The sequence below is a fragment of the Penicillium nucicola genome (assembly GCF_028828085.1).
Source record: "Penicillium nucicola strain IBT 29836 chromosome Unknown utg000003l, whole genome shotgun sequence".
Taxonomy (NCBI): domain Eukaryota; kingdom Fungi; phylum Ascomycota; class Eurotiomycetes; order Eurotiales; family Aspergillaceae; genus Penicillium; species Penicillium nucicola.
The window spans coordinates 1,024,474-1,048,772 of record NW_026643127.1 but is presented as its reverse complement, the minus strand read 5'-3'; the positions used below and the strand labels follow the sequence as shown (position 1 = coordinate 1,048,772).

The 24,299-nt window shown below is 49.5% G+C and overlaps 9 protein-coding genes across 9 annotated transcripts; 5 read left to right on the top strand and 4 right to left on the bottom strand.

The window, feature by feature from the left end:
- Positions 1-335: 335 nt before the first annotated feature.
- Positions 336-3,336, top strand: N7511_003973 (mismatch repair ATPase MSH1; the record flags this gene model as incomplete). Its single annotated transcript, XM_057126398.1, has 4 exons — positions 336-366; positions 429-577; positions 636-1,566; positions 1,619-3,336. 4 exons carry the CDS (start codon positions 336-338, stop codon positions 3,334-3,336), a joined length of 2,829 nt encoding a protein of 942 aa, XP_056985288.1.
- A 188-nt stretch (positions 3,337-3,524) lies between these two features.
- On the bottom strand, positions 3,525-4,323 carry N7511_003972 (ureidoglycolate hydrolase; the record flags this gene model as incomplete). Its single annotated transcript, XM_057126397.1, has 2 exons — positions 3,525-4,153; positions 4,206-4,323. 2 exons carry the CDS (start codon positions 4,321-4,323, stop codon positions 3,525-3,527), a joined length of 747 nt encoding a protein of 248 aa, XP_056985287.1.
- A 4,553-nt stretch (positions 4,324-8,876) lies between these two features.
- On the bottom strand, positions 8,877-9,882 carry N7511_003971 (ribonuclease P subunit p30 family protein; the record flags this gene model as incomplete). Its single annotated transcript, XM_057126396.1, has 2 exons — positions 8,877-9,733; positions 9,807-9,882. The coding sequence occupies 2 exons, from the start codon at positions 9,880-9,882 to the stop codon at positions 8,877-8,879; spliced, it is 933 nt and encodes a 310-aa protein (XP_056985286.1).
- Positions 9,883-10,274: 392 nt separating this feature from the next.
- N7511_003970 (casein kinase II subunit alpha/alpha') lies at positions 10,275-11,507 on the top strand (the record flags this gene model as incomplete). Its single annotated transcript, XM_057126395.1, has 4 exons — positions 10,275-10,389; positions 10,504-10,877; positions 10,938-11,357; positions 11,409-11,507. 4 exons carry the CDS (start codon positions 10,275-10,277, stop codon positions 11,505-11,507), a joined length of 1,008 nt encoding a protein of 335 aa, XP_056985285.1.
- A 1,170-nt stretch (positions 11,508-12,677) lies between these two features.
- On the top strand, positions 12,678-16,087 carry N7511_003969 (valine--tRNA ligase; the record flags this gene model as incomplete). Its single annotated transcript, XM_057126394.1, has 4 exons — positions 12,678-12,708; positions 12,772-12,918; positions 13,009-15,027; positions 15,081-16,087. The coding sequence occupies 4 exons, from the start codon at positions 12,678-12,680 to the stop codon at positions 16,085-16,087; spliced, it is 3,204 nt and encodes a 1,067-aa protein (XP_056985284.1).
- A 585-nt stretch (positions 16,088-16,672) lies between these two features.
- On the top strand, positions 16,673-17,739 carry N7511_003968 (rRNA-binding ribosome biosynthesis protein RPF2; the record flags this gene model as incomplete). The annotated part of the gene is made up of 2 exons (XM_057126393.1): positions 16,673-16,686; positions 16,743-17,739. 2 exons carry the CDS (start codon positions 16,673-16,675, stop codon positions 17,737-17,739), a joined length of 1,011 nt encoding a protein of 336 aa, XP_056985283.1.
- Positions 17,740-18,179: 440 nt separating this feature from the next.
- On the top strand, positions 18,180-19,180 carry N7511_003967 (Tim17/Tim22/Tim23/Pmp24 family protein; the record flags this gene model as incomplete). Its single annotated transcript, XM_057126392.1, has 6 exons — positions 18,180-18,194; positions 18,246-18,361; positions 18,432-18,458; positions 18,520-18,733; positions 18,821-19,044; positions 19,123-19,180. 6 exons carry the CDS (start codon positions 18,180-18,182, stop codon positions 19,178-19,180), a joined length of 654 nt encoding a protein of 217 aa, XP_056985282.1.
- Positions 19,181-19,902: 722 nt separating this feature from the next.
- N7511_003966 (uncharacterized protein) lies at positions 19,903-21,990 on the bottom strand (the record flags this gene model as incomplete). The annotated part of the gene is made up of 2 exons (XM_057126391.1): positions 19,903-20,440; positions 20,495-21,990. The coding sequence occupies 2 exons, from the start codon at positions 21,988-21,990 to the stop codon at positions 19,903-19,905; spliced, it is 2,034 nt and encodes a 677-aa protein (XP_056985281.1).
- Positions 21,991-22,922: 932 nt separating this feature from the next.
- On the bottom strand, positions 22,923-24,131 carry N7511_003965 (DUF3431 domain-containing protein; the record flags this gene model as incomplete). Its single annotated transcript, XM_057126390.1, has 1 exon — positions 22,923-24,131. The coding sequence occupies one exon, from the start codon at positions 24,129-24,131 to the stop codon at positions 22,923-22,925; it is 1,209 nt and encodes a 402-aa protein (XP_056985280.1).
- Between the last annotated feature and the right edge of the window lie 168 nt (positions 24,132-24,299).

Below are 24,299 nucleotides of genomic sequence, written 5' to 3'. Positions count from 1 at the left end.
CAGGCCCCGCCGAGACACGAAAACTGTCGGCAAATGATAAAACTTCAGATGGTCTCACAAACCTGGCTCATCCTCCTCAAGTCACGGTCCTTGTGAGAAAATAAACGCCAGGGTTGATGTAGATATGTGAAGCAAAGGAGAGAAGCTCGGGAAGATTTCGTGGCGAAGGCGGAAGGAGGGGAGCTTTAGTGGTTCTGCCGCTCCAGACAAGTTGGCGCGCGCAACAATGCGTCTACATGGGTTGTCTTCTCTGACATCGGTCCAATTTAGACCAACTGTAACGGCATCAATATGTCCATCCTATCCTTGTCAAATACACCGGACTGTCTGCCATCATGCGCGTCGGCCTGCCATCCACCCACGCGTGTATACCGCTCTGAAAGTCCCCATACGAGGCGCAAAGCGTAAAACAACTGTGAAATTGAAAGACCTTCCTCAGGGTGTTTTGAAGCTTGAGGCATACGACAATGGACTGGACGAAGCTCCTCAATACCCGACTGTGGTACAAGGGCATCGAAACAACATGCAAACATTCAAGAACTGTGTCATTTTGACCAGAGTCGGGGGCTTCTACGAGGTATGAGAATGGAAGCTGTGCTACAGTGTTTCCATATGCTGATAGGATGGATTTTTAGCTATATTTTGAGCAAGCAGAAGAACTAGCATCGTCTCTTGGCCTAAAACTGGCGACCAAAAAGACCAATGGCGGACCAGTTCCCATGGCTGGCTTTCCCTTTTTCCAGCTCGACCGTTTCCTGAAGATGCTTGTGCAAGATCTCAACAAGTATGTAGCTATTAGCGAGGAGTTTGCTCTTAATGCAGAGGAAAAAGCACTATCAGGCGGTCTCTTGTTTGGCCGCAAAGTGGCTAGAGTCGTCACTCCTGGCACGCTGATTGATGAGAAATTCATAGAGCCCTCTGAGCACAATTTCTTGTTGGCCATATACTTGGATGTTGCCACTATGGAATCGAAGCTGAAGCAACATGCCAATAGTGATGCCCAGTCTTCGCATCAACACATATTGTCCTCTGTGCCTCAGCAGGTAGGGTTGTCGTGGCTGGATCTTTCGACTGGCGATTTCTTCACACAGCTGACAACAACTCAAATGCTTCCATCTGCAATTGCCCGAATCGGAGCCCGTGAAATTCTGGTTGATCAGAATATCCAAGATCTCATTGGGCATGAATTACAGTTACTCGTTGGACATGATCATCGTCTGGTCACCTTCTTTCAATTCCCTGTGACATTCGACCCAGTGTCCGAGTGGGGAACCATGCTCGAGGCACCCGTTCCTGAGGATGATCGTGCGTCCTTTACTCCAGAGGAAGTGGCAGCTGGATACAGCTTACTTCAATATCTTCGAGTCCAATTACAAGGATCAAATCTTAAGCTGCAACCTCCTCGTCGAAGACATTTAAATGAATCAATGAGTATCGATCGCAATAGTTTGAGTGGTCTTGAGATCTTGGAAACAGCAAGAGATGGGTTTGGCAAGGGAAGCCTTCTTCATGCTGTTAAAAGAACTTCTACTAAAAGTGGCTCGCGGCTTCTGCGAGACCGGCTTAGTATGTGTAACTCCTCTTCCGGGCTTTTCTCATATGCTAACATGCTACACAGCCTCTCCTTCGACATCTTTAAAGATCATCAATGAACGTTTGGACCTCGTCTCGGTCTTTATGGACAACGAGGAGCTTCGTGAGAGCATTGTTCAGCTGCTGAAACGCAGTTATGATTCACAACGCCTGGTTCAGAAATTCGCCCTTGGAAAAGGGGACCCAGATGACTTGATCTGTCTATCTAGGGCCATCGAGGCCTCGAAGGAAGTCAGACAAGTTCTCTTTAATCACAGCAAAACTCCAATCTCGAACATTAATCTCAAGAACAGCGTGACGGTTATGATTTCACGGTTATATCTTGATGGCCCGATTGCATTGGCTGAAAAGATTCTCGCGGCCATTGATGAGGAGGGCTTGCTGCAAAAGCAACGCATCGAAGACAATACTGCTGCAGAAGCAGCTAGTCTGGCGCAAAAGGTGACACTCGATGAGGGCACACCCAGCGAGCTCGAAAGCCTACCGAAAAAGGTCAGGTCAAAAACCAATGATAGGACTGCGGCAACTGATGCTGAATCCGGTCCTATTGATACTTGGATAATGAGACGCGATGCAAGCAAGAATCTCAATGCTCTTCATGCGGAACTGGAACGACTAGGTGATGAAAAGGTTTCACTGACACAAAAGCTTCGCGATTCAGTTGGATCATCCGCCTTGACCCTCAAATGGACACCTGGCTTAGGTCACATATGTCACGTTAAAGGTGCCAAGATATCTCAAGAGTCCTTGGAAGACCTAGGCGTTACTCGAAACGTCTCATCTACCAAGTCCACGCGGTCATTTTATTTGCCAGCCTGGTCAGATCTGGGTGCAAATATGGACCAAGTTAAGATTCGAATTCGTCAAGAAGAGCAGACAATTTTCCAGCATCTCCGCCGCGAAGTGATCTTGAATCTTGTCAAGATTCGCCGGAACGCAGCTGTCATGGATGAACTGGACGTTGGCTGTTCATTCGCAATTCTAGCTCAAGAACAAAAAATGGTACGACCCATTCTTAATGACGGCGTTTGTCACAAGATCATCGGAGGAAGACATCCAACCGTCAAGCTAGGGCTAGAAGAACAAGGCCGATCTTTTGTGAGCAACGACTGCTTCTTGGGTGATTCCGAGCGAATCTGGCTCATTACTGGTCCTAATATGGCCGGTAAAAGTACATTCTTACGACAAAACGCACTGATCACAATCCTCGCGCAGATCGGGTCTTACGTACCTGCAGCTTATGCCGAGATCGGCATCGTCGATCAGATCTTCAGTCGCATTGGTGCAGCTGATGACCTCTTCCGAGACCAGTCAACCTTCATGGTCGAAATGCTAGAGACGGCTGCTATTCTAAGACAGGCTACTTCCAAGTCCTTTGTGATCATGGATGAAGTTGGTCGAGGCACAACTCCCGAAGATGGCACAGCTGTCAGCTTTGCTTGTTTGCACCATCTACACAATCATAACCAGGCCCGCACACTTTTTGCTACCCATTTTCATGCCCTCGCGGATATGACCCAGAACTTCGAGGCATTGGCGAGATACTGCACAGATGTCAAGGATACAGCTACTGGCGGCTTTTCTTTCGTTCATCGTCTGCGGAAGGGAGTCAATCGGGAGTCTCATGCTTTGAAAGTTGCTCAACTAGCTGGTCTGCCTAAAGAAACACTCGAGCTGGCTACGCGAATCCGTCAACAGATGAGAGACGAAACACCTCCGACGCAAACCTCCAGTGACAATTGATCCACGTTGCAAGGTGTTGGGAAGCAATGAAGTTGATATGTAGTTCACAGTGCTATGTATAATATCTATGTACAATATTTCGGCTTAAGATACCAAATTTTTACGAAGGTAGTCGCCTTCTCTCTTCTCAACCAACTCCCCAGTCAGTCGAACACCACCCACATATAATTGAAGCAGATGTGACAGAATCACAGCTTAGACCACAACTTCGCCGGACCTTTCTCAGCCCGACCAAGCTGACCCTTCTTTCCAAGATTAACAACCACACCCTCCCCAAACGCAGCCTCCTGACAATCCTCCTCACCAACCCCGTTAACAAACTGCACGACAACAAAATCAACCCGTCTCTTCCCCAGAACAACCATAGGCGCATGCCACGTCCCAACACCATAAGTAACAGCCTGACCACCCCGCGCCACAAAAGCCTTCACATTCTCCAAATCCGGCGGGTCACGAATGGTAACCACCTCCCCCGCCTCATTCTTCGCCGTAGCAGTCTTCCCCTTCAAAGTAGGCGCCACAACAACCAAAAACAACGGCTCCTCCTCCTCCTCCCCGCCGACCTTCTCCCGGCTTGACAAATCCACCGGAATAAACGTCTGGTTCGTAAACGGATGACGTTCAAGAATACGCACATCGAAGACTTCCTGGTCCGGCTTAGCCTGCTGCCGACCCGCATAGACAGTGCGCAGTTTGCGCGGGAAGCAGCAGAACATGGTCATGCGCGCTTCGGCAGGTTGGCCGCTTGGGCAGCCATTTGTGTAGCGGTCGAGAAGCGGGGAGATGGGGCTGTACTTCAATGCGGAGTTTTGGTTCGCTAGCACTGGGGTTGGATTGTAGGGTGGCAGAGAGGAGGGTTGAGGGGCGACGCTCAGCGCGCGTGGTAAGGGGGGAGACGAGTGCTGTGCCGAATGGTGCAAAGTTCATTGGTGTCAGTGGCTCTGGAGTGAGCGTTACACTTGGGTTGGTGGTGAGGATCGGCGCCATTATGGGGAGGTTTGAGGTGATTGAGTTGTCAGGGTTTGGGGTTCGTGCGTTGGACAATCGCTCGGGTTTATGTTGCCTCTGCTTGGGTAGGTCTACAGGCTAAAATTGACAGGGAAGGGAGTTGGAGGGTTTATAACAGAATGCGGAGATGTCGGCGGTTTCCGCTAATGGCTGGGCCGATAAGACGAGGCGATAAGCGGCCGGAGCCGATGAGTATAAAATGAGTCCAATGTGTTAGTTAGGGCAACAGTCGGGAAACACTGTGTAGATTCTCTTCTCTGGTGGATTATGATCGAAGTATACTCGGGTGCTCTGTGGATATGGATACGTGGTTTGGTGATTGAGACTTTGCAGCACTATGTATCAGTTAACTGGCGGGATAACCATCAGGAAATACTAGTAGTAGTCAACTGGATAGTCAACTGGTGGAATGCGATATGTGCTGGTTCACGTTTTGATGGATACCACCTTCCTCCAAGGCTTACTGGATACATTCCCTGGCATTCTGCGGGAAATTGGTTATTTTCAAGGTAAAAATGCTGGGTTGGCGCACTTCCAAACATTTTTCTTTGCTGGGAGGCTCTCGCACCGCAAACTGGCACTGGGCATGGAGAACGTAACAACCCCAATGTTTACATTTTGATACTAGTTTAGTCACAAGCTCTATACTCACTCCCCATTGGTGTAAGTCTCAGCCCGCTCTTGTCGCCGACATCAACACATGTATGTCTGTGACTGGCTCGGAGTCCAAGCGCGGTTGCATGGGCGCTATCATAATTATGGTGGAATATCCCCCCTGCTCAATACCAGAGTCTATTCAATGCAACTGGATATGATAGCTATGCAAATTACTTGCTTAGCGGGTCGTTGCGTCTGTGCATCTGTTCGTCACAGTTCATCGATACCTAAAGATAGACATAACTCCAGAACAGGGCTGCTTGACGCAAGCTCTGTCCTCGACTATTCTAGGTTGTGCGGGGTTTGAAATTGCACATTGCCTTTCAACCGGTTAAAGTTATAACGGTAGTGGTGTAGCTCGAGGCAGTGTCTGATTGGCCGTTATTCCGACTAACAGGACCAGTACTGTACATTTCTGTATACTTCTCGAGCATTTGGTGGATACAGGGAGATCCGAGGAGATCTGAGACACAAAGCCGAATAATCTAAAAAGCCAACAACACCCATGGAGACATTAAGGATGGTTCGCGCACTAGTCGCGAGGCAACCACCGTTGATCGCATATACATGTTTCAATCTGACCAAGTTTGCTTGCAAATGAGGCTCAACAGACTACAAGATTCAATACTTGGGCAGATATTCTCTGCACATGCTCCAGAGCTGGCCAATCACCTCGATTTGCAGTCCCTATCCAGCGATTAACGCGGGCATCCCGCGCCAATCGTCATTGGTGGGTAGTCTCCTTTCCTCCGGGTATAATGCCGGATTCATGATAATCGATATACTATTGCGTGAGGTTTATGCCGTTCTTGGATTGACAGCACTTCCTCAGCGGTTGATTCTTGGTGGTGTTCTAAGGATATAGAAGGGGGAGCTGGGGTATAAAGTCACCATGGCTCCGTTGGGTCGAGTCCTGGACTTGTATCATCTTATCCTTCCACTTGACCATTTTGAGTCCTTCGAGACCTTTTCCATATCTGATAAAGAACAAAGCAGTTCAACACTCTCTCTTTACTGCAGCAATGGATAAAACAGCTGCACCCAGCAACTCTCAAGACAAGACTGGTACGGCAAACAAAACCGACGTCCCCGTCACAAGTCCAAATCACACACAAAGGTATATAATATCCTCCTGGTTCTAGGTCTTTCATATTCAAGCAGCACCTCAAGCCAACCCATACTCCAGTATACCACTGAGCGCATGTCGGAGTTATCAACTAACATCGACTCATTTTGGAATAATAGCACAGAACTCCCCGTCCAACGAGACATGAACTTCGAACTGACAGGGGTCGGATCCTGGGTCGACACAACCAGCCTTACCTATCCTGCTACATTCTCCGTATCCAAATCCTCCAATTGAGCCAATTGCCACCTCAGAAATGCGGCTCTGTGGCAGATACCAACACGAGAAAGGAAATATCCGGCGATACGGTGAGTTGTTCCGTGTCTAAGCAAATCCATGCACGAGTGATGTAAACTGACACAAGTCCGCCGGCTCAGTCCGAGTAAGCCCGAGATCAGATCTAGAGAGAGACACCCCATGCCGTCTGTGGCATCTTATTGGAGGAGTACTTAATTTGTGCATGAGATATACCTTGGAGACAACCGCGGGGAATATCCTCATACAGAGGAAACTGGACGATCGATATGAAGTTATGACTTGAGTATTCCTCTTTTGCCTTTTTTTTTTTTGTTTTATTTCAATTTCATTAAGAAACCTGCATGTGAATGCCCTGGACGGGAAGATTATTGGGAAAGTGGAGACGTAATGCAGCTGTTTATGTTTGCATGGTGGCTAGCGAAAGAGCATATGGCATCGTTTCCCGCGGTTCCGACGCTACGAGATGAGTGGCGGCTTGAAGAACAGGGAAGATAATATTCTGAGAATAACTGTGTACAGAGTACATTTTGAGGCGCTTTTCCCCTCTTTCTCTTATCTTGGGGTTGGCCTTTTGTTTCATGTTGATCTTCTGTGGAGACGAGGGCTCTCAAAATCGATTTTGAATTGTTACATCGTGCATATATAGTACAGTAGATGTAACATGGCGTTACATCCTGGATGCAGTAGTGCCCAAACGGAGACGATGAGGGCTGTTGGAATTGTATGAACGTCAGATATGAGCAAGGATGACAGGGATGATACGGAGAGCCGAGGGAAATTGGTTGGTGTGGCATTTGACCTTGTAGGGCTGATAATGGGTTTCGTATGCGCCCAGTCTCGTGGCAAGTAACCTATAGTCTGGTTTTGTAGAGCCCAGTATCCCGGTGAGAGGCTATGATTTGTTTTGTATCCCTGGAGCTCCCCTGTGGTGGTTGAGGTGGTGTAGATGCAAGATCGATATTTGGTGCTGATGAAACCTATTGCTAAAGTCTAAACCATCGTCCATAGATAATAGTGAATTTGAGGAAGAGATTGTCAATTAAACATAGAAAGAAGTGGTCTATTACAGTATCCCCCTATTGAAGTCGACTGTTATTGATCACAGGAAAAGACCCTTTAAACACTCCAGATGAGGCCTGCGCAGAAAGCTGAACCCGAGGGTAATTTGGTCATGCATCTCTCGATCGCTGAAGAACCATTTCATCAATATGTCTATGGGTTTCTCTTCCTAGGCCCTCCTTCAGGTTGTCACAGCCGATGTAGGTACAGCTCAATTCTGACGTCCAATCCCTTACAGTCTTCACCGCGGAGACAGTGCTATGACCAGCGAAAGAAATGCTCACGGAACCGAACTTTCTGCTCAAATTACCTGATGTGATACTCAATTCTAGTCCTGCCTGTGTGATTTTCTTCGTGAAGTAACCCAGGAATCTGTCATCGCAACCGTTGAATCTGCAAACAGGGTATCCATTCAGCAGCTTTGACATGCGCGTACTTAACCAGAATTCCAGTGTTCTCAAGTATTGCTGTCTGTCTTGATCAATTTTATCTACAATCGACAATTTAGTAAATGTCTTTGGGGTTGTCAGATGATCGATTATCCCAAGTACCTTTGATTGCCTTGGGTATTGGTAGCTTGTCGGTATCAAAAGGACCCTTCCCGTGCTGCATCGCAATTTTGGTTGTATTATGGAGGATTTCAGGGTTGTTGAAAACTGAGGATACCATAATCCATGGTTTCAGATCTTTCGAATCCGACTTTGGTATGGTGCTCTCGAGATCTCGAATCCATATTTCTGCCATAACCTCGATAGCTTCATGGCATTGAAAATAGTCAGTAGCGATAGCCGCCTCACTCAGCTCCGACAAGCTCAATTTTCTGGGAACCTGTCTTAGGCGCCCATGGATAAGGTTCGGGATGATCAACAAGATTGAAATTATAACTCTACTGGTGGCTACAGTCAATATCTGCAACTATTGGGTCTACACCGCCATCACTATGACTTTGAACTTAACAAAGTTAGAACAGTGTGTGTGGATCTATGGTAAACATGTAAAAGATAAGAAATGGTGAATTGGTCAGTTTGTCATTTTGATGATGAGGTTGGATATCAAAATTGTGAGCATAATAAAACATCAATAGATACATTAGCTTGAGAACGCCATTAAACGGATAAAAAGTGCTACCAGACGACCTAAATCTATCTTTAGGAGCTATCTTTGCATCATCCTGTCGTCAAAGTGTTGTAGCAAATATTTAGAGGCACAGTGAGTGTTCACATAGTCCTCGGGCAACCACCACCCAAGTCAAGGCCAAACATGCTCACAGCATATTACCCACGCCGACGTGACCCGAGAAGACCGGCTCTCTTGGCTTCTTGGGTGGCAGAGAAATTAGTTTCTTGTGGTGCTAGGTTTCATCGCGGGTGCCGACAGTCACCGATCCATTTCCAGAACGACCAGCAGACTGAGGGCAGCATGCCCAAGTTTTTCAAGTGGTGTTTCCTCCTTTGGCATCAAATTTCGCCTTCTTGGCTCGTCGCTTGATTTCTCTCTTCGAGAGAGGTTTGTCGGGGTCCTCGGCAACAGGTTCGGAGCTGATAGACGCTTTTCTCTTGAGGTTATCAGCCCCGTTCTCGGGCTCTGTTGGCTCTGTTGGCTCTTTCGGCTTTGAGGCACCTTTCTGCTTTGGTACCCCATTGTCTGGTTTAACTTTCTCTCCGCCATGGACAACATCAACAATACCGCGCCAGCTGGTACGCTTCAACTTGGCCAGCGCGATGACCTTCCTCGTCTCTTCGCAGATTGCTTCCTTTCCGCGCTCTTGTGATAGCCCCCAGACACAGGTAAGGTTGATCACATCCCACGGGGCTCGCAGACTCAACGCCCTTCTGGCTTCGCTTGACACAATAATACCTCGGCCGCGTGTTGCGCGGATCAAGGAAGTTGCATTCCCGATGAGATTCCTCCGCGCATCAATACCACTCCCTGTGATTCCTGGCCCATAGCAGATTTCGATTCGGACTCCACGTGAGATCGCTGCAGATAGCATTTTAAACTTGAAATGATATGGCAGTCTCACGGAGAGATCCACCGAGATCACGTCGCATTCCAGATTCGTACAGGCATTTAGAAGAGATTTCTCATTTGTGGGACGGAGCGCAACCAGATCGTAGGCTTGAGTCAAGGCAGCCAGCCGTTGATTCTGTGCGGGGTCGGCCAAAGTTAGGTTAAGCCGGGTCAGCAATTGAAGCGATTTCGGTGGGTTCGCTGGAAGAGCGGGTGGAGTGAGGCTCGCAGGAAGCTTCCCATTGATTGTCTGAGACAAGGCCACGGTGGTGTAACCAACTAGCATGTCAGGTCAGTCTCTCATGTGCTCCAAAGGCGGATCTTGTGCCGGAGGCCGGAATGAATGACTTACGTTCAGCGAGGAAGTTGAGAGTGTGGGGCACCTCTGGGTCATCCGGGCTGAAAGGGACATTCAGGTCATAAAACATGGTGGGTTTAAAAGGAGGCCAGCCCTGCCTTTCTCTTCTTGTCTTGCTCAACTTATGATCACATCGAACTGTCCCAAACGGGCAATCAGAAAATCTATCGGATTAACTATTGATCCGTGGCTAACCGCTTTCGACCGGCTCCCCACAAACCCTCGGTCCCGTGACTCTGGGATCTCATTCTACGGATCATCATAATATCTCACTCCGTCTATCCCATTGCTCCAGGTCTCTTGTGAGCTTTGTGTTTGGGCTTGATCGTTGCTGGGCTTGCTGCTCTCTGCCTTTGAAGTTGATTCACCTCCCCGTCTCTCGTCACACGGCCGTGCCCCTCGTGACCCCGCTGCACATCTTTCAATTGTGGGCGCACTCGGAAACCGCCTGCTATCGTCAACATGGCGCGCGTCTATGCTGATGTCAATGAGCATATGCCTCGGTCCTACTGGGACTATGACAGTGTTAACATCTCCTGGGGTGTGCTGGAAAATTATGAGATCGTTCGCAAGATAGGTGAGATATAATCAGATCACGCCATTCTTTGGCATATCGAGAGACAGCGTCGCAAGTCCTGTGCGATAGCTGGATTTAGCGATCAAGCTTTGCTGATTTTTTTTTCACTACCAGGTCGGGGAAAGTACTCTGAGGTATTCGAAGGCATCAACGTTGTCAACTACCAGAAGTGCGTTATCAAGGTTCTGAAGCCCGTCAAGAAGAAGAAGATCAAGCGTGAGATCAAGATTCTTCAAAACCTTGCTGGTGGTCCCAACGTCGTTGCTTTGCTGGATGTTGTTCGCGATAACCAGAGCAAGACCCCCAGCTTGGTCTTTGAAGCTATCAACAACACCGATTTCCGGACTCTATACCCCCGCTTCTCCGACTACGACGTCCGCTTCTATGTTTACGAGCTGTTGAAGGCGCTCGATTTCTGCCACAGCAAGGGCATTATGCACCGTGATGTCAAGCCCCACAATGTCATGATTGATCATGAGAAGCGCAAGGTGAGTGGATGAGATGATTGAATTCATTGAAATGGAGAGAGCGGTTCTAATATTTTCTAGCTTCGCCTGATTGACTGGGGTCTGGCTGAATTCTACCACAAGGGCACGGAATACAACGTCCGTGTCGCGTCTCGGTATTTCAAGGGTCCCGAGTTGCTGGTTGACTTCCAGGAATATGACTATTCTCTGGATATGTGGTCTCTGGGTGCTATGTTCGCATCCATGATCTTCCGCAAGGAGCCTTTCTTCCATGGAAACAGCAACTCTGATCAATTGGTCAAGATTGCCAAGGTCCTCGGAACTGAGGAGCTCTTTGAGTACTTGGACAAGTACGACATCGAGCTGGACCCGCAATATGATGACATCCTTTCTCGATTCCCTCGCAAACCGTGGCATTCATTTGTCAACGCTGAGAACCAGCGTTTCGTCACAGACGAGGCCATTGACTTCCTTGACAAGCTTCTGCGATACGACCATGCTGTATGTTGCCTTTTACGCTTTACTCTTGTTCTATACTAATCAACTTTATAGGAACGCTTGACTGCTCAGGAGGCTATGGGACACGCATACTTTGACCCTGTCCGCGCCGATGCACAGGCTCTCAGCCACAACAACGTTACCCAGTCCTGAGTTTCCCGAATGGACCGTTGATGACCATGGCTTCAATCCCCCTTTGCAATGCCCGAGTTTCAAGTTCTCCGCATCCTGCCATCAAGATTGCGCCAAGAATCTTGGCATTCATCACCTTTTGCATTTGAAACCTGTTGTGATGAGCGGTATGACGGTGACCGACATCTTGAAAGGAGTTTGGTTTCCGTAGCCACCCTTTTCACCCTTTTTCCAATCTTTATCAGGCCCTTACACAGAAGGGACTGCGGCAATTGATCAAATCCTGAATGAAGACGACTTTGATGACAAGACATCATGACATTTAATCTCCTGGGTCTATAAGACCCTCTTATCGCCTGGGTCGTTTGGCGTGTCAGTGAGCGTGATAAATCAGCGTCTTAGATGGGCTACTCTTCTCTTTCATCTTTTATTTCTGTATAGCGCTGCTCGTGGGTTCCCTTTTCAATTGATTTCTCCCATAGTTGAATTGGTGTTGTGGCCTTTCTGCTAGGTGCTCTTTGGCTTCGTTATTGTTTTTCAGGGGGTTTCTTTTACAAGACAGCGCATTGCATCCTTTCACGCTCTATCATATGAATGAAACATGTGGATGACAAAAAAATTTAAAAAAAAAACTTGCTATAGAACTTGACGAGATGATAGTGATGACTGACTTGTATGCAATTAGAGTGTAGTGCATGGTAGGTCTCAGCGGTCGACAACGAAGTATGGTCTCATACAATATGTCAATCTAATCCTGCAAATTAATACCATGCGATCAAACCAAGCTTGAAATACTCCAAGTCAATAGTTAACATTAACGTTATAGATGTGCCTCAGATCACCCGTTGGCTCCAGCGTGTCACGTGAGGGCTTTATCGCAACGTCTGAGAAAAGAAGAATAGATGACCAGCAATGCGCAATCGAACAGGGGGTATATAAAGACCCAATGATGCTCAATTAAGTGACTCATGTCCATTGTATAAGCGTGTTTCGTCCGACTCCACTGAGGCACCGAACCTCCCACCAAGCCCCGCGCTCTCATTCGTTCACCCACCGTGGGAAATTTAATTGCCCGCATTTCGCACAACCATCCCACCTTGTATCTCTCCATCTCTCAAGATACTTATCAGGCGGTTCGTGGCGCGATCGGCGCCTTGGAGATTTACTCCTCACTATCGTGCATTCTCAAGGATGGCTCAGAACTCTGCCTCCCAAAACCCCAGTGAGTACAATGAACAATGACTCATGACACTTGCGCAGAAGCTCATGTATGTTGCTCGAATAGCGGGTGAGCCTACGGCTCCCCTTACCAGCGCACCCCCTCAGGTCGACGAACAGACACGCGCCAACATCGCCGATGCCGCCGCAAAGGACCCTCAGGGCCAGCACCAGGGTGGCGATGCCGCTCCCAAGGTGAAGACCGAGAAGGAGTGTATGTTCCAATCACACCGACAAACAGTCTCTTTGGTCCAAATGGACTGTTGTATCAAGGATCTTCGCTAATACATGGAATGGGGTACAGTGGAAAAGGAGCGCAAGAAGGCCGAGAAGGACAAGAAGTTCAAAGAGAAGCAAGCTGCCAAGGCTGCTAAGGCTGCTGCCACCAAGGATGCAGCTCCCAAGGCCGAAAAGAAGGCCAAGCCCGAGAAGGAGAAGACTGCAGACGCATACGACCCTCAGGTCATTGAAGCTGGCCGTCTCGAATGGTGGGAAGAGCGTGATCTCTTCAAGCCTGAGTTCGGTCCTGATGGCAAGGTCAAGCCCGAGGGTTCATTCGTCATTCCCATTCCTCCTCCTAACGTTACCGGTTCTCTTCACATGGGCCACGCCCTGACCAACGCCCTCCAAGACACTATGATCCGTTGGCAAAGAATGAAGGGCAAGACCACCCTGTGGCTTCCTGGAATGGACCACGCCGGTATCTCCACCCAGAGCGTTGTCGAGAAGATGCTGTGGAAGAAGGAAAAGAAGACCCGTCACGACATTGGCCGTGAGGCTATGGTTGGTCTCATTTGGGACTGGAAGGACGTGTACCACAAGAACATCAAGAACGCTTTGCGTCGTGTTGGTGGTTCTTTCGACTGGAGCCGTGAGGCCTTCACCATGGACCCCAACCTCTCCGCTGCTGTGACCGAAACTTTCGTTCGTCTCCACGAGGAGGGTATCATCTACCGTGCCAACCGCCTCGTCAACTGGTGTGTGCACTTGAACACCTCTCTGTCTAACCTCGAGGTCGAGAACAAGGAGATCGAGGGTCGTACACTTCTCGATGTGCCCGGCTACGACAAGAAGGTCGAGTTCGGTGTCTTGACTCACTTCTGCTACGAGATTGATGGCACCAAGGAGCGCATTGAGATTGCTACCACTCGTCCCGAGACCATGGTTGGTGATACTGGTATCGCTGTTCACCCCGATGACAAGCGCTACCAGCACCTCATTGGCAAGAATGCCCGTCATCCTTTCATCGATCGTTTGCTTCCCATTGTTGCTGACACTGAGGTTGACCCCGAGTTTGGTACTGGTGCCGTCAAGATCACCCCTGCCCACGATTTCAACGATTTCAACCGCGGTAAGGCTCACAACCTGGAGTTCATCTCCGTCATGAATGATGACGGTACCTTCAACAAGCACGGTGGTCCCTTCGCCGGCATGAAGCGCTTCGATGCCCGCTACAAGGTCATTGAGCTCCTCAAGGAGCAGGGTCTCTACGTGAAGTGGGAGCACAACCCCATGAAGGTCCCCCGCTGCGCCAAGTCCAACGATGTCATTGAGCCTATCCTCAAGCCCCAGTGGTGGATGAAGATGGAGAGTCTGGCGAAGCCCGCCATCGAGGCCGTTGAGAACGGTGATATCATCATTCGTCCCGAGTCTGCCGAGAAGAGCTACTTCCGCTGGATGAACAACTTGAACGATTGGTGTCTGTCTCGTCAGCTCTGGTGGGGTCACCAGGCCCCTGCTTACTTCGTCAAGATTGAGGGCGAGGATGGTGATGACAGCGACGGCAACCTCTGGGTTACCGGCCGCACTGAGGCAGATGCTCAAAAGAAGGCTGAGGAGAAGTTCCCCGGCAAGAAGTTCTCTCTGGTCCGGGATCCCGATGTTCTCGACACCTGGTTCTCTTCTGGCCTCTGGCCCTTCTCTACTCTGGGCTGGCCCCGTCAGACTCACGACTTCGAGAACCTGTATCCTACCTCCGTTCTGGAGACTGGTTGGGATATTCTCTTCTTCTGGGTCGCCCGTATGATTATGCTGGGCATTAAGATGACTGGCAAGATTCCCTTCAAGGAGGTCTACTGTCACTCCCTCATCAGAGATTCTGAGGGCCGTAAGATGTCCAAGTCTCTGGGTAACGTTATTGATCCTCTGGATGTCATGGAGGGTATTGAGTTGCAGACTCTCCACGACAAGCTGCAGCTGGGTAACATCGCCGATAAGGAGATTGCTACTGCTACCAAGTACCAGAAGAAGGCTTTCCCCAAGGGCATTCCCGAGTGTGGTGCTGATGCTCTCCGCTTCGCCCTTGTGTCTTACACTACTGGAGGTATGTTTTACATTTGATATCTGTAATTAATGCACATTACTAACATCTCGCAGGTGGTGATATTGCTTTCGATATCCAGGTCATCCACGCCTACCGTAAGTTCTGTAACAAGATCTACCAGGCTACCAAGTTTGTTCTTGGCAAGCTCGGTGATGACTTCAAGCCCCAGGCTGCTGTTAAGAAGACTGGCCGCGAGTCTCTCTCCGAGCGCTGGATTCTGCACAAGCTCAACACTGCCGCCAAGGAAATCAACGAGGCCCTTGAGCAGCGTGAGTTCTCCCAGACCGCCCAGATCTCCTACCAGTACTGGTACGCCCAACTGTGCGATGTCTTCCTCGAGAACTCCAAGTACCTCTTGGCCGAGGACGCCTCCCCCGAGACTCAGGAATCTGCCAAGCAGACCCTGTACACAGCCCTTGACGGTGCCCTCACCATGATCCACCCCATCATGCCCTTCGTGACCGAGCACCTATGGCAGCGTCTTCCTCGCCGCGCCGGCGACGAGACCATCTCGATCATGAAGGCCAAGTACCCCGAGTACATCGCCGAGTTCGACGACCCCGCTGCCGCCAACGCCTACGAGCTCATCCTGAACTCCTCCAAGGCCATCCGCTCCATCTTGGCCCAGTACGACGTCAAAACCCAGGGTGACATCATCATCCAGACCTACGATGCCACAAGCGAGAAGACCATTTCCGAGCAGATGACCACCATCAAGTCTCTCGGTGGTAAGACCCTCGGCGAGCTGACCCACCTCGGTCCCGACAACAAGAACCCTCCTTCCGGCTGTGTTGTTGCCCCCGTCGGTGCTGAGGCCGCCGTCTACCTCCGCGTCTCCAAGGAGGTCGCTCTTGAGCAGGAAGAGAAGGCCAAGGCTGCTCTCGACAAGGCTCTCTCCACTGTTCGCAAGTCCCAGGGTATCATCAACGGCCCTGGTTGGAAGGACAAGGTCAAGGCCGAGGTCCGCGAGGCTGAGGAGAAGCGTCTTCGTGATGCTGAGAGTGATGCTGCTCGTCTTGAGGAGCAGATTAAAGAGTTTGCGAAGCTGCGTTTGGAGTAGAATACCTCTATATGGTTAGGATTAAACAAAATATATGAATTGATTCCCTTCTGTTAATTTATTACCTCGATTGGTAGCTTTGTACTCCAACGTGCACATATATTTAGTGTCAACCTAACTTGAAGAAGCAACTAGATTATATATATCCGTGACAGTGCTTCTCAACAACGAACCTATATAAATTCAAAAAGAGATAACAGTGTGCGAACAGTAAACCTGTTAAGCAGAATATATTGTTCAATCGATATAGATCTGCCAAAAAAAAAAAAAAAAAAATAGGACCGTAACTAATTAATTGCCAATAGTTGACAATAAAATTGGGAAACCAAAAAAATTAGTTTCGCTGGGAATCGAACCCAGAACCTTTCCGGAACAGATGCTTGAAGCAATTGTTAACGGAAAATCATAACCGCTAGACCACGAAACTTGTTGATGCAAGACGGTCCACTTTAAGTTATTATTCCCGAAATATTAGCTCCCACGTGACAGCTCTTTATCGATAACAGCGCCAAGCCATCGATCCAAAACTTTTCCGCTCTTTTGATATTTTTGCTACGAGCCTTTCAGCAAATTAACCACACCACAATGTTGAGAGAAGTGTAAGTTGAATGTGACCGTCATGACCGCAGTTCTCGACTAATACCATCATTTGCAGAAAGGCCAAGAACCCGCGCACTGCGCGCATCCTGAAAGCACGGGAGCCCCAGCTCATCGAACCCCCCAAGAAGACCCTGATCTTCCACGGCGCAAAATGTCCCCAGGCCCTGGACACCGTTCTTAAGACTTTCCACCACTTGACGAAGCCTTACTCGGTTCTCTTCCACAAGAAGAATGAGAACTTGCACCCATACGAGAACTCGGAGAGTCTCGAATTCCTGGCGAACAAGAACGAGTGCGGTGTGGTCGCCTTTGGAAGCCACAACAAGAAGCGCCCCAACTGTGTTACATTGGCCCGTGTCTTCAACTCACAACTTCTCGACCTGTGCGAGTTGAACTTGCTCCCCGCCAGAGATGGCGAGGTTATTCCTCCTATCAACGAGCTTAAGATGGATGTTGGACTTGGACTCCGCCCTATGATGCTGTTCGCCGGTAGCCCCTGGGACGACCCTACCTCCACCGCTCACACCATCCTCAAGAGCACTCTTCTCGACATGTTCAAGGGCGAGGAGACCCGTCAGATCGACGTCGAGGGTCTCCAGTATGTCTTGATGGTTGCCGCCGACGAGCCCCAGGAAGGTCTCTCCCCTGTCATCCACCTGCGCTGGTACAGAGTCATAACCAAGCGCAGCGGTCACAAGCTCCCTCGCGTTGAGTTGCAGGAGGTTGGCCCCAAGTTCGACTTCAAGGTCGGCCGCACACGCCAGGCCGCCCCCGAGGTCCAGAAGGAGTCTATGAAGCAGGGCAAGCGTCCTAACGAGGAGGCCCGCACCAAGAAGAACGTCATCACCGACACTATGGGTGACAAGATTGGTCGTGTTCACCTCGGCAAGCAGGATCTGTCCGGCATGCAGACCCGTAAGATGAAGGGTCTGAAGCGCCGGGCCGGTATGGAGTCAGACGACGAGGAGCCGGAACAGGAGGAAGATATCATGAGTGTGGATGAGGACTCTGAAGAGGAAGAAGAGAGCCACAAGCGGGCACGGAAAAACTAAGATTTGCATTATTTCTTTTGCTAAGGCGTTTGGGCCGGACGGGATTGTATACTTTCTGCGCCTGTATGAGCAGTCTTATCGGCATATGAAAAGTTTTTTTTAACTCTACCATGATAAAGATATTTCCTCCACCATATCCAGTGCACCAGCTAGACTTAGACTATACTCCAATATAGAGATCTCGTAGTTTTGTATCAGTTTTATATCCGCAGTCGATCTGTATACATACACGTGACCATGACGTCGGCTCAGCTCTCACATGCCGAGGCCCTTCTCAATGCGGAACCGAGTAAAGTGCCGTTCCCCTCTCCAACTCCTTCATCTTCTATTCTTACTCTATTCTTCTCTGTTCACCATCATCCTCAAGTCTATTGTCCCGCCGTACCACCCCCGTCGACCCCCGAACAGAATCTGACCTCCTACCGAGGTCCAGCGGCGGCATGGATACACTGCTGGTAAGTATCGCAAACCATACGATAAACAAAGATACTCACGATATCACACAGTCCCAACTGGAGGCGCTTATCCTCAAACCCGAACTCGCGCCGCTACTGTCCCTTGTCAAGGGTGCTCGCAATGGAATTGTCTACGGATCGAAAGTGCGGTTTCCGCATGCGCTGGTGTATGTTGGTCGTCGGACAGGCAAAAAAACACGATATAACGGGAAGCTAACTATTGTGGACTTCATTTAGGATGATATTCCTGTTCAGGTCTGGAACGTACGTTGCTCCCCTATTCACACCTCATGGTTTTCGCAGAGCTGACCTTTTCGCCAAACAGCATACGGGAAAAAACCAAGCTTGTTCTCAAAGCTACTCGCCAGCATGCGCGCAACCTCGCCACATTTGCTATCATTTACAAGGCTTCTATGGTCCTTCTCCGGAATATCAACCCTGGTGGTGCTGGGAAGGAGGGCCGGTATGATAGTTTCTTTGCAGGCCTGCTGGGCGGGTATGCAGTATTTGGACGACAGCCGGGCAGTATTAGCCAGCAGGTATGTGTGCCTATTCTATGATATGGCGGACCTGAGATAATAGTCCGCTTTATCCCTTATACCTGATTGGTAGCTGACACTCACTAGATTGTCATCTATGTTTTCGCTCGTGTGATGCTTTCTCTCGCCAAACTCGCCATCCAACCTAATATGCATCCTCTCTCCTCCCTCATCACACCAGAGGCACGTACTAAGATTACGGATAATGCCTGGCCTGTTTTCGCCAGTATGACCTGGGCCTTTGTCATGTACATTTTCCGCTGGTACCCGGAGACATTGGCTTCCAGCTTGCGGAGTAGCATGGTATACATGTATGTCTTCCCACGTAACCCGGATCTAGCATTTCTAGGAACGAGAAGCCTTGTATCTGATACTGACTTGGGTTACAGCTACGCCGACTCTGACCATTGGGATTCCCTCCGGACGCTATTCATACACAACAAATAAGCTACCGTTTCCTAATCACCTTCAAGTTCTTTCTTTTTCTTCCTTTCTTTGGACATTTTTTGGCGCATAGAGCGGTTGCTTATTTGGATGCTTAGTGTTTTCCGTAAGACACATTCGAGCCGTGCAGTTTATCCTGGGACCTGCTCATTATATTTACACCCTGTATTATGAGATATGGAACTTGTCTTCATATTTTTGCCTGAATATATAAACTTTCATATATTTTGATTCTATGGTGTTAAAAGTTACGATATCCGAAGGGAAGAATGACGACTAGATCGTCCTATACTAATGAAAAATCTTACACAAGAAATTTAGTTGTTTGAGTCTGGGAGTTCACCAATGAATGTATGGCGAATCTCTGAACTTATATAGTAGAAAACCTTTCCTAAAGCTAGACCTAATCCGACTCTAAGATGATAAATAATCGTGGCATAGGCCATGGCCAGCAGCCTTAATTCTCAACACATGAGACCACTCGTAACTTGAGCTTTCAATGGATCACAGAAAGACGCTATAGCAGACCATGCAAACAACGAAAGCTTACTAATTAGAATAGAGATGAAGGGTATCAGATGTAATTAATAGTTCAAAGAGAACCAAAAATACAGAAATGCAAAACGACAGGGATATCTTACAAAACAGGAACCAGAGAAGCGAAGAGATCAGAGATCGAGCACAACTGACTAAACCAACAAAAAAGGGAAGTAGAAAGAAAGCAACTACTGTTGCCCTCCATCGACCTCAATAAGGACCTTCAAATCACCATCCATCCAGTCGACAGTATCAGCCGAAAGCAAAGCAATAGTCCAATCTTTCTGACTCTGAACAAGAAGCATCCCATCCGGTAACCAGACCTTGACTCTCCATTCAGCGATAACGGCGGACTCGCGCGCTTCCTGTGCGGCGGCATTCATGGTAAGACCCTCTGAATCCTGGAATGGCAGGCCGGGGATCTGGCCGGGGTATCGACGGAGGATTGCTTGCTTGACGGTGTCGATGTTGGGGCATTGGCTGGCGGGGAGATCAAACCTAGGGAGGATGCGTTTTCCGCCTTGGAGGATGCTGACGAGGAGGGATGTTTGGGCATTTGAAGGCGGGTTTGTGGCTGTGGGGGGTTGTGTTTGCTCGAGAGGTGTGAAGGGCTGTTGCTGAGGGTGGAATTGGTCATGTGTGTCTTGGGGTTGAGCTGAGTGGCCGTGTCTGCTTGCAATGTTTTCACGGATGATGCGTGAGACATCGCGGGTTATGCTGCTTGCACTGTTTGGGTTGTTAGTTTGTGCTCTTTGATTCTAGAATGGGTTGTTTGCTTACAATTCATCCCGGGCTGGGGTGTTGCGGGTTCCGCCGATGCGCCAGTTCAGGTTTGAGCATGAGTCTGCATGAATGATGCGGTCGATGTTTTGGTCTTCACAAGAGGGGATACAGTTGAAGTCTCCGCCGTGGATGACATGGTAGTGGCTGTCAACTGCAGCAACAATCCCACGCCAGTTAGGTTGCTGGAGCCCGGAGAGAGACCAGAGGTTGTCAAGTTCGTATCCTTGGTTGTAATTATCATAGGATCGGCCGATTTCCTCCCAATCAACGGTGTAACCGTCCAAGAGGAGGTCTGTTAGACCAAGATCCATGGGCTGGCTAGTGTCTATTGTTGATTGCTGCACAGGAGGTGGCGGAGGCATTGAGTGCGATATGTCATCAGGACGATGTTGTTGGTTTTGCATTTGGAGGTGTTGCTCGGGAGAGAAGCGTGGGCTGTTCAAACTGGAGAAATCTTCAGTCTTGCGACGACGACGTTCATCCGTACCACCACCCTTCCGGGTTTCAATGGCGTATTGACGTTGTCTTTCGTTAGTGACCATGCGTCGCAGCAAAGGAATGACCAGTGAAATGATTTTGTGGTGGTCACGCGGCCAAATGTATGCTCTCGGACCCATGCCCTCGTTGACTACATTTTCTCCGAAGAAGCGCTCCCCGTTGCCTTCTTGTTCAAGGAATTGACGAACGCAGTTCCAAAGACGAAGTTTGACCATTTCACTATCTCCCTTTCCACGCTGGCCCACACAGTCCCGTCTCTCGGGGTGTTCATCATTGAGCATGTAATTCTTTGCAGCTGCTTGCAAATGCAAAAAGTTCTCAGGTGAGATCTCAAGTGACGAGAACATCTTTGAGATTGGAGGTCGAGTGTACTTCTTATTGCTGGAAGGCTGACGAAACAATGCCGCAGCAGAATGGACACCAACAGCGCGAGCATCAGACAAAGACTGAGGTTGAGCAGGACGAAGATCCATACTGTCTCCAGCACCAGCATAGCCATGAGGCTGCTGAGCAGAGTGAGCTTGCTGTTGCCCGGAAAGACCAGCCCCAGCCAATGCCGGATCAAGATTATCATCGTTCCTCTTTCGCTTTTTCGAAACCGTGCGAGAAAGACCCGGAGATTGGGAGTGATCACTGTGACTGGGAACGCGCAAATGTCTACCATTGTTCATGCCGGTGCCAAAAGTCGTCTCTGAAAACTTGGCATCTCCGAACCCGTCGTCGTCGAGGTGCATGTCGGCACCATAGCCGTCCAGCTGGTGGTGATGACCAGCAGCACCGGCAGCTGCCGCAACTGCAGCGGCGGCAGCCCATTGCGAGACATCTTGGTCTGCGGCTGCGGTAGCCGCCTCTACCAATCCGGCGAGCTGGTTGTCATTTGGCGCATAGCCGTTGTTGCCCAATTGCGCATTCGGATCGAGATGAGAAGCCGCACCCGATTGGGCGGGGACATCGGAAGAAGATGTGGTAGGAGGTTGATTATTGGAGGAGCTCATAGTATCGGATAGGGCTAGAGTGCCTTTGCGCCCCAATTCGATAAGCTGATATGACGAAAATATGCTTTCGAAGGTGGGCTATGGGTGAAAATGCGACGCGACTATGTTTGTTGGCGACAAAATAGATTCACGCGCGTCTCGATGATCTGCTTGATCGTCAAACAAGTCGCTATGAAGCTCTTATCAAGCTCTTGTTGATATCGGCGCGCGAATAGCTTCGAATTTGGCAATGCGGCTTGGGAGAGCACCGTTTCGAATGCCAGAGTTGGCTTCACCCCAGAGGGCAAAAAGCACGTGTCTGAGAAAGAAGAATAGAGCTCTGAGAAATCACAAAGCCGAAAAGCTTCGTGGGTTGGCGATAAGAGGCGCGGGTTTGGAGATGTTTGCGTGGTTTGAAGGAAGGACAGACAGTGCAAACCCTGCTGTCACGTGACTCAGTACCGGAGGAATGCAACCTCGCCGCAACTATACAGAATGAAGTAGGGTTTAAGTATGGAATAAGGCGATAGTATACACGAGGAAAGTTTTATACCGTTCCAATGACCAAAAGGGAAATTGCCCAACCATAGGAGTTCTGATTCAAATATCTCGAACCCTACAGAGTAACTACAGAGTATAGACCACTGATCAATAAGTCAGATACCAAACAAAGTATTGTGCATCTATTGTTTCATTCTAGATATCATAAGCTCAATTGAAGCAGAAAATAATATACATGTCTAATCAGGTGTAACAAAATGACTCCCTCGTGATAAATCCAATGGAAATATACTGGCAGATATATGAGCTTTCTGCCCATGTCCAGATATGCCGATATATCCAATCCCCAAATGTAATCTCAAGCACATCACTCGTGTGTAAACGAGTATGACAAGAAAATGTTGTATGAATCATGCACAACCATCAGTGGGAAGCCAGGCAAGCCAACCAGCTTAGAACCCGTCACCCTCCTTCCAGGGACGACCAGCCTCCAGGGCACGGTACTTCGGATTCTTGCCACGCTCAATGGCAGCCTCAAGTGTTTGAGCAATCTGCTTCTCCGCACCCTCAATCTGCTGCTCCAAAGTTTGACCATCATCCCCACCCCCATTGTTCTCGTCGTCCGCAAAATCAAGGTTATCGGAGAACCACATCCAACTAGCCATATCACCTTGCAAGTTAGAAACCTTAGCCTCCAGAGCCTGATACTCTCTAAACTCCTCATTACCCCCGAAGCAAAACCCATACCCATCACACAGACAAACAGTCTCATCCACACAAACAACAGCCTCACCCGTGAAAACATACTGCCACAAATACTCCCAGATCCGCCCAGTGATATAATCACTCAACTCCGTTCCCAGCAACCAATCCCGATAGAACACATAGCGCGCATGCGGAATCGACCGAATGCGATCTCGAGACAGCGCAAACTGCGCGCAGCACGGCTGAGCCAGCACATTCGGGATGGCCTGGTCGGGGAAGAGCTCACCCCAAGCACGCGCCAGCATGGTCTCCTCCTGCTTCGATTCATCCGCTTCAATGGCACCGGGGTGCATCCAGGCCGGACACCCAGGCCCGAATCCGCAGCGGGTATTCATGTAACCCTCGCGGACGACACGGTTCAGATTCAAACGGCGCAGAAGCTCGGCTGCGTCACCGCCGAAGAGATTGTCGTTGTGCCAGGCGACTTGGTGCGAGTGCATGAAGACGGCTACGTCGGGAAGGCGGTCGTAGTGGTCGACGATGTAGGTGAGGTAGATCATGACTTCGTGGCCCTTGTTTTTAGGTGGGTGGAGGGGCGCAGAGGGATCGTCTGCGACGTAGACGGCACGTCCCCAGTCCGGCAGTTCTTCTGCTATCCAACTTGTGTCTTCTTGTTTTGTGCGAGCTACGACCATTGTCTTGGTGTATTTGTAGCCCGGGGGCCTGGGCGTGCCTGGGATGAAGTTTGGCGGGGGCGCGTAGAGGTCGTTTGAGTTGTGCGCGCGGGTTATGTTCCATCGGTCTGAGGTTGAGGCATTGTGGGATAAGGATAGGTCGCCTAGGCCTATGACTTGGGGAACGTCACGCCATGGTCTGGAGAGGCTTCGGGCTGTGAAGAGGAGGATGAGGAAGAAGCAGGCGCTGAGGAAGAGGACCGCTCGCCGTGGGAGAAGCATGGACAGGGTAGTCTATTATATTAATGTTCTGCGAGTAGGGTTAGCCTTGTGTCGCATGTCTCTAGCCAATGTATGTAACGTTATATGTGTGTAAGTGTATGGGCATGGGTATGGGCAGGGGGGTCTGTACGCCGGAGGATAGTTGCGAGGCTTAGCCAGGGGTCCTTA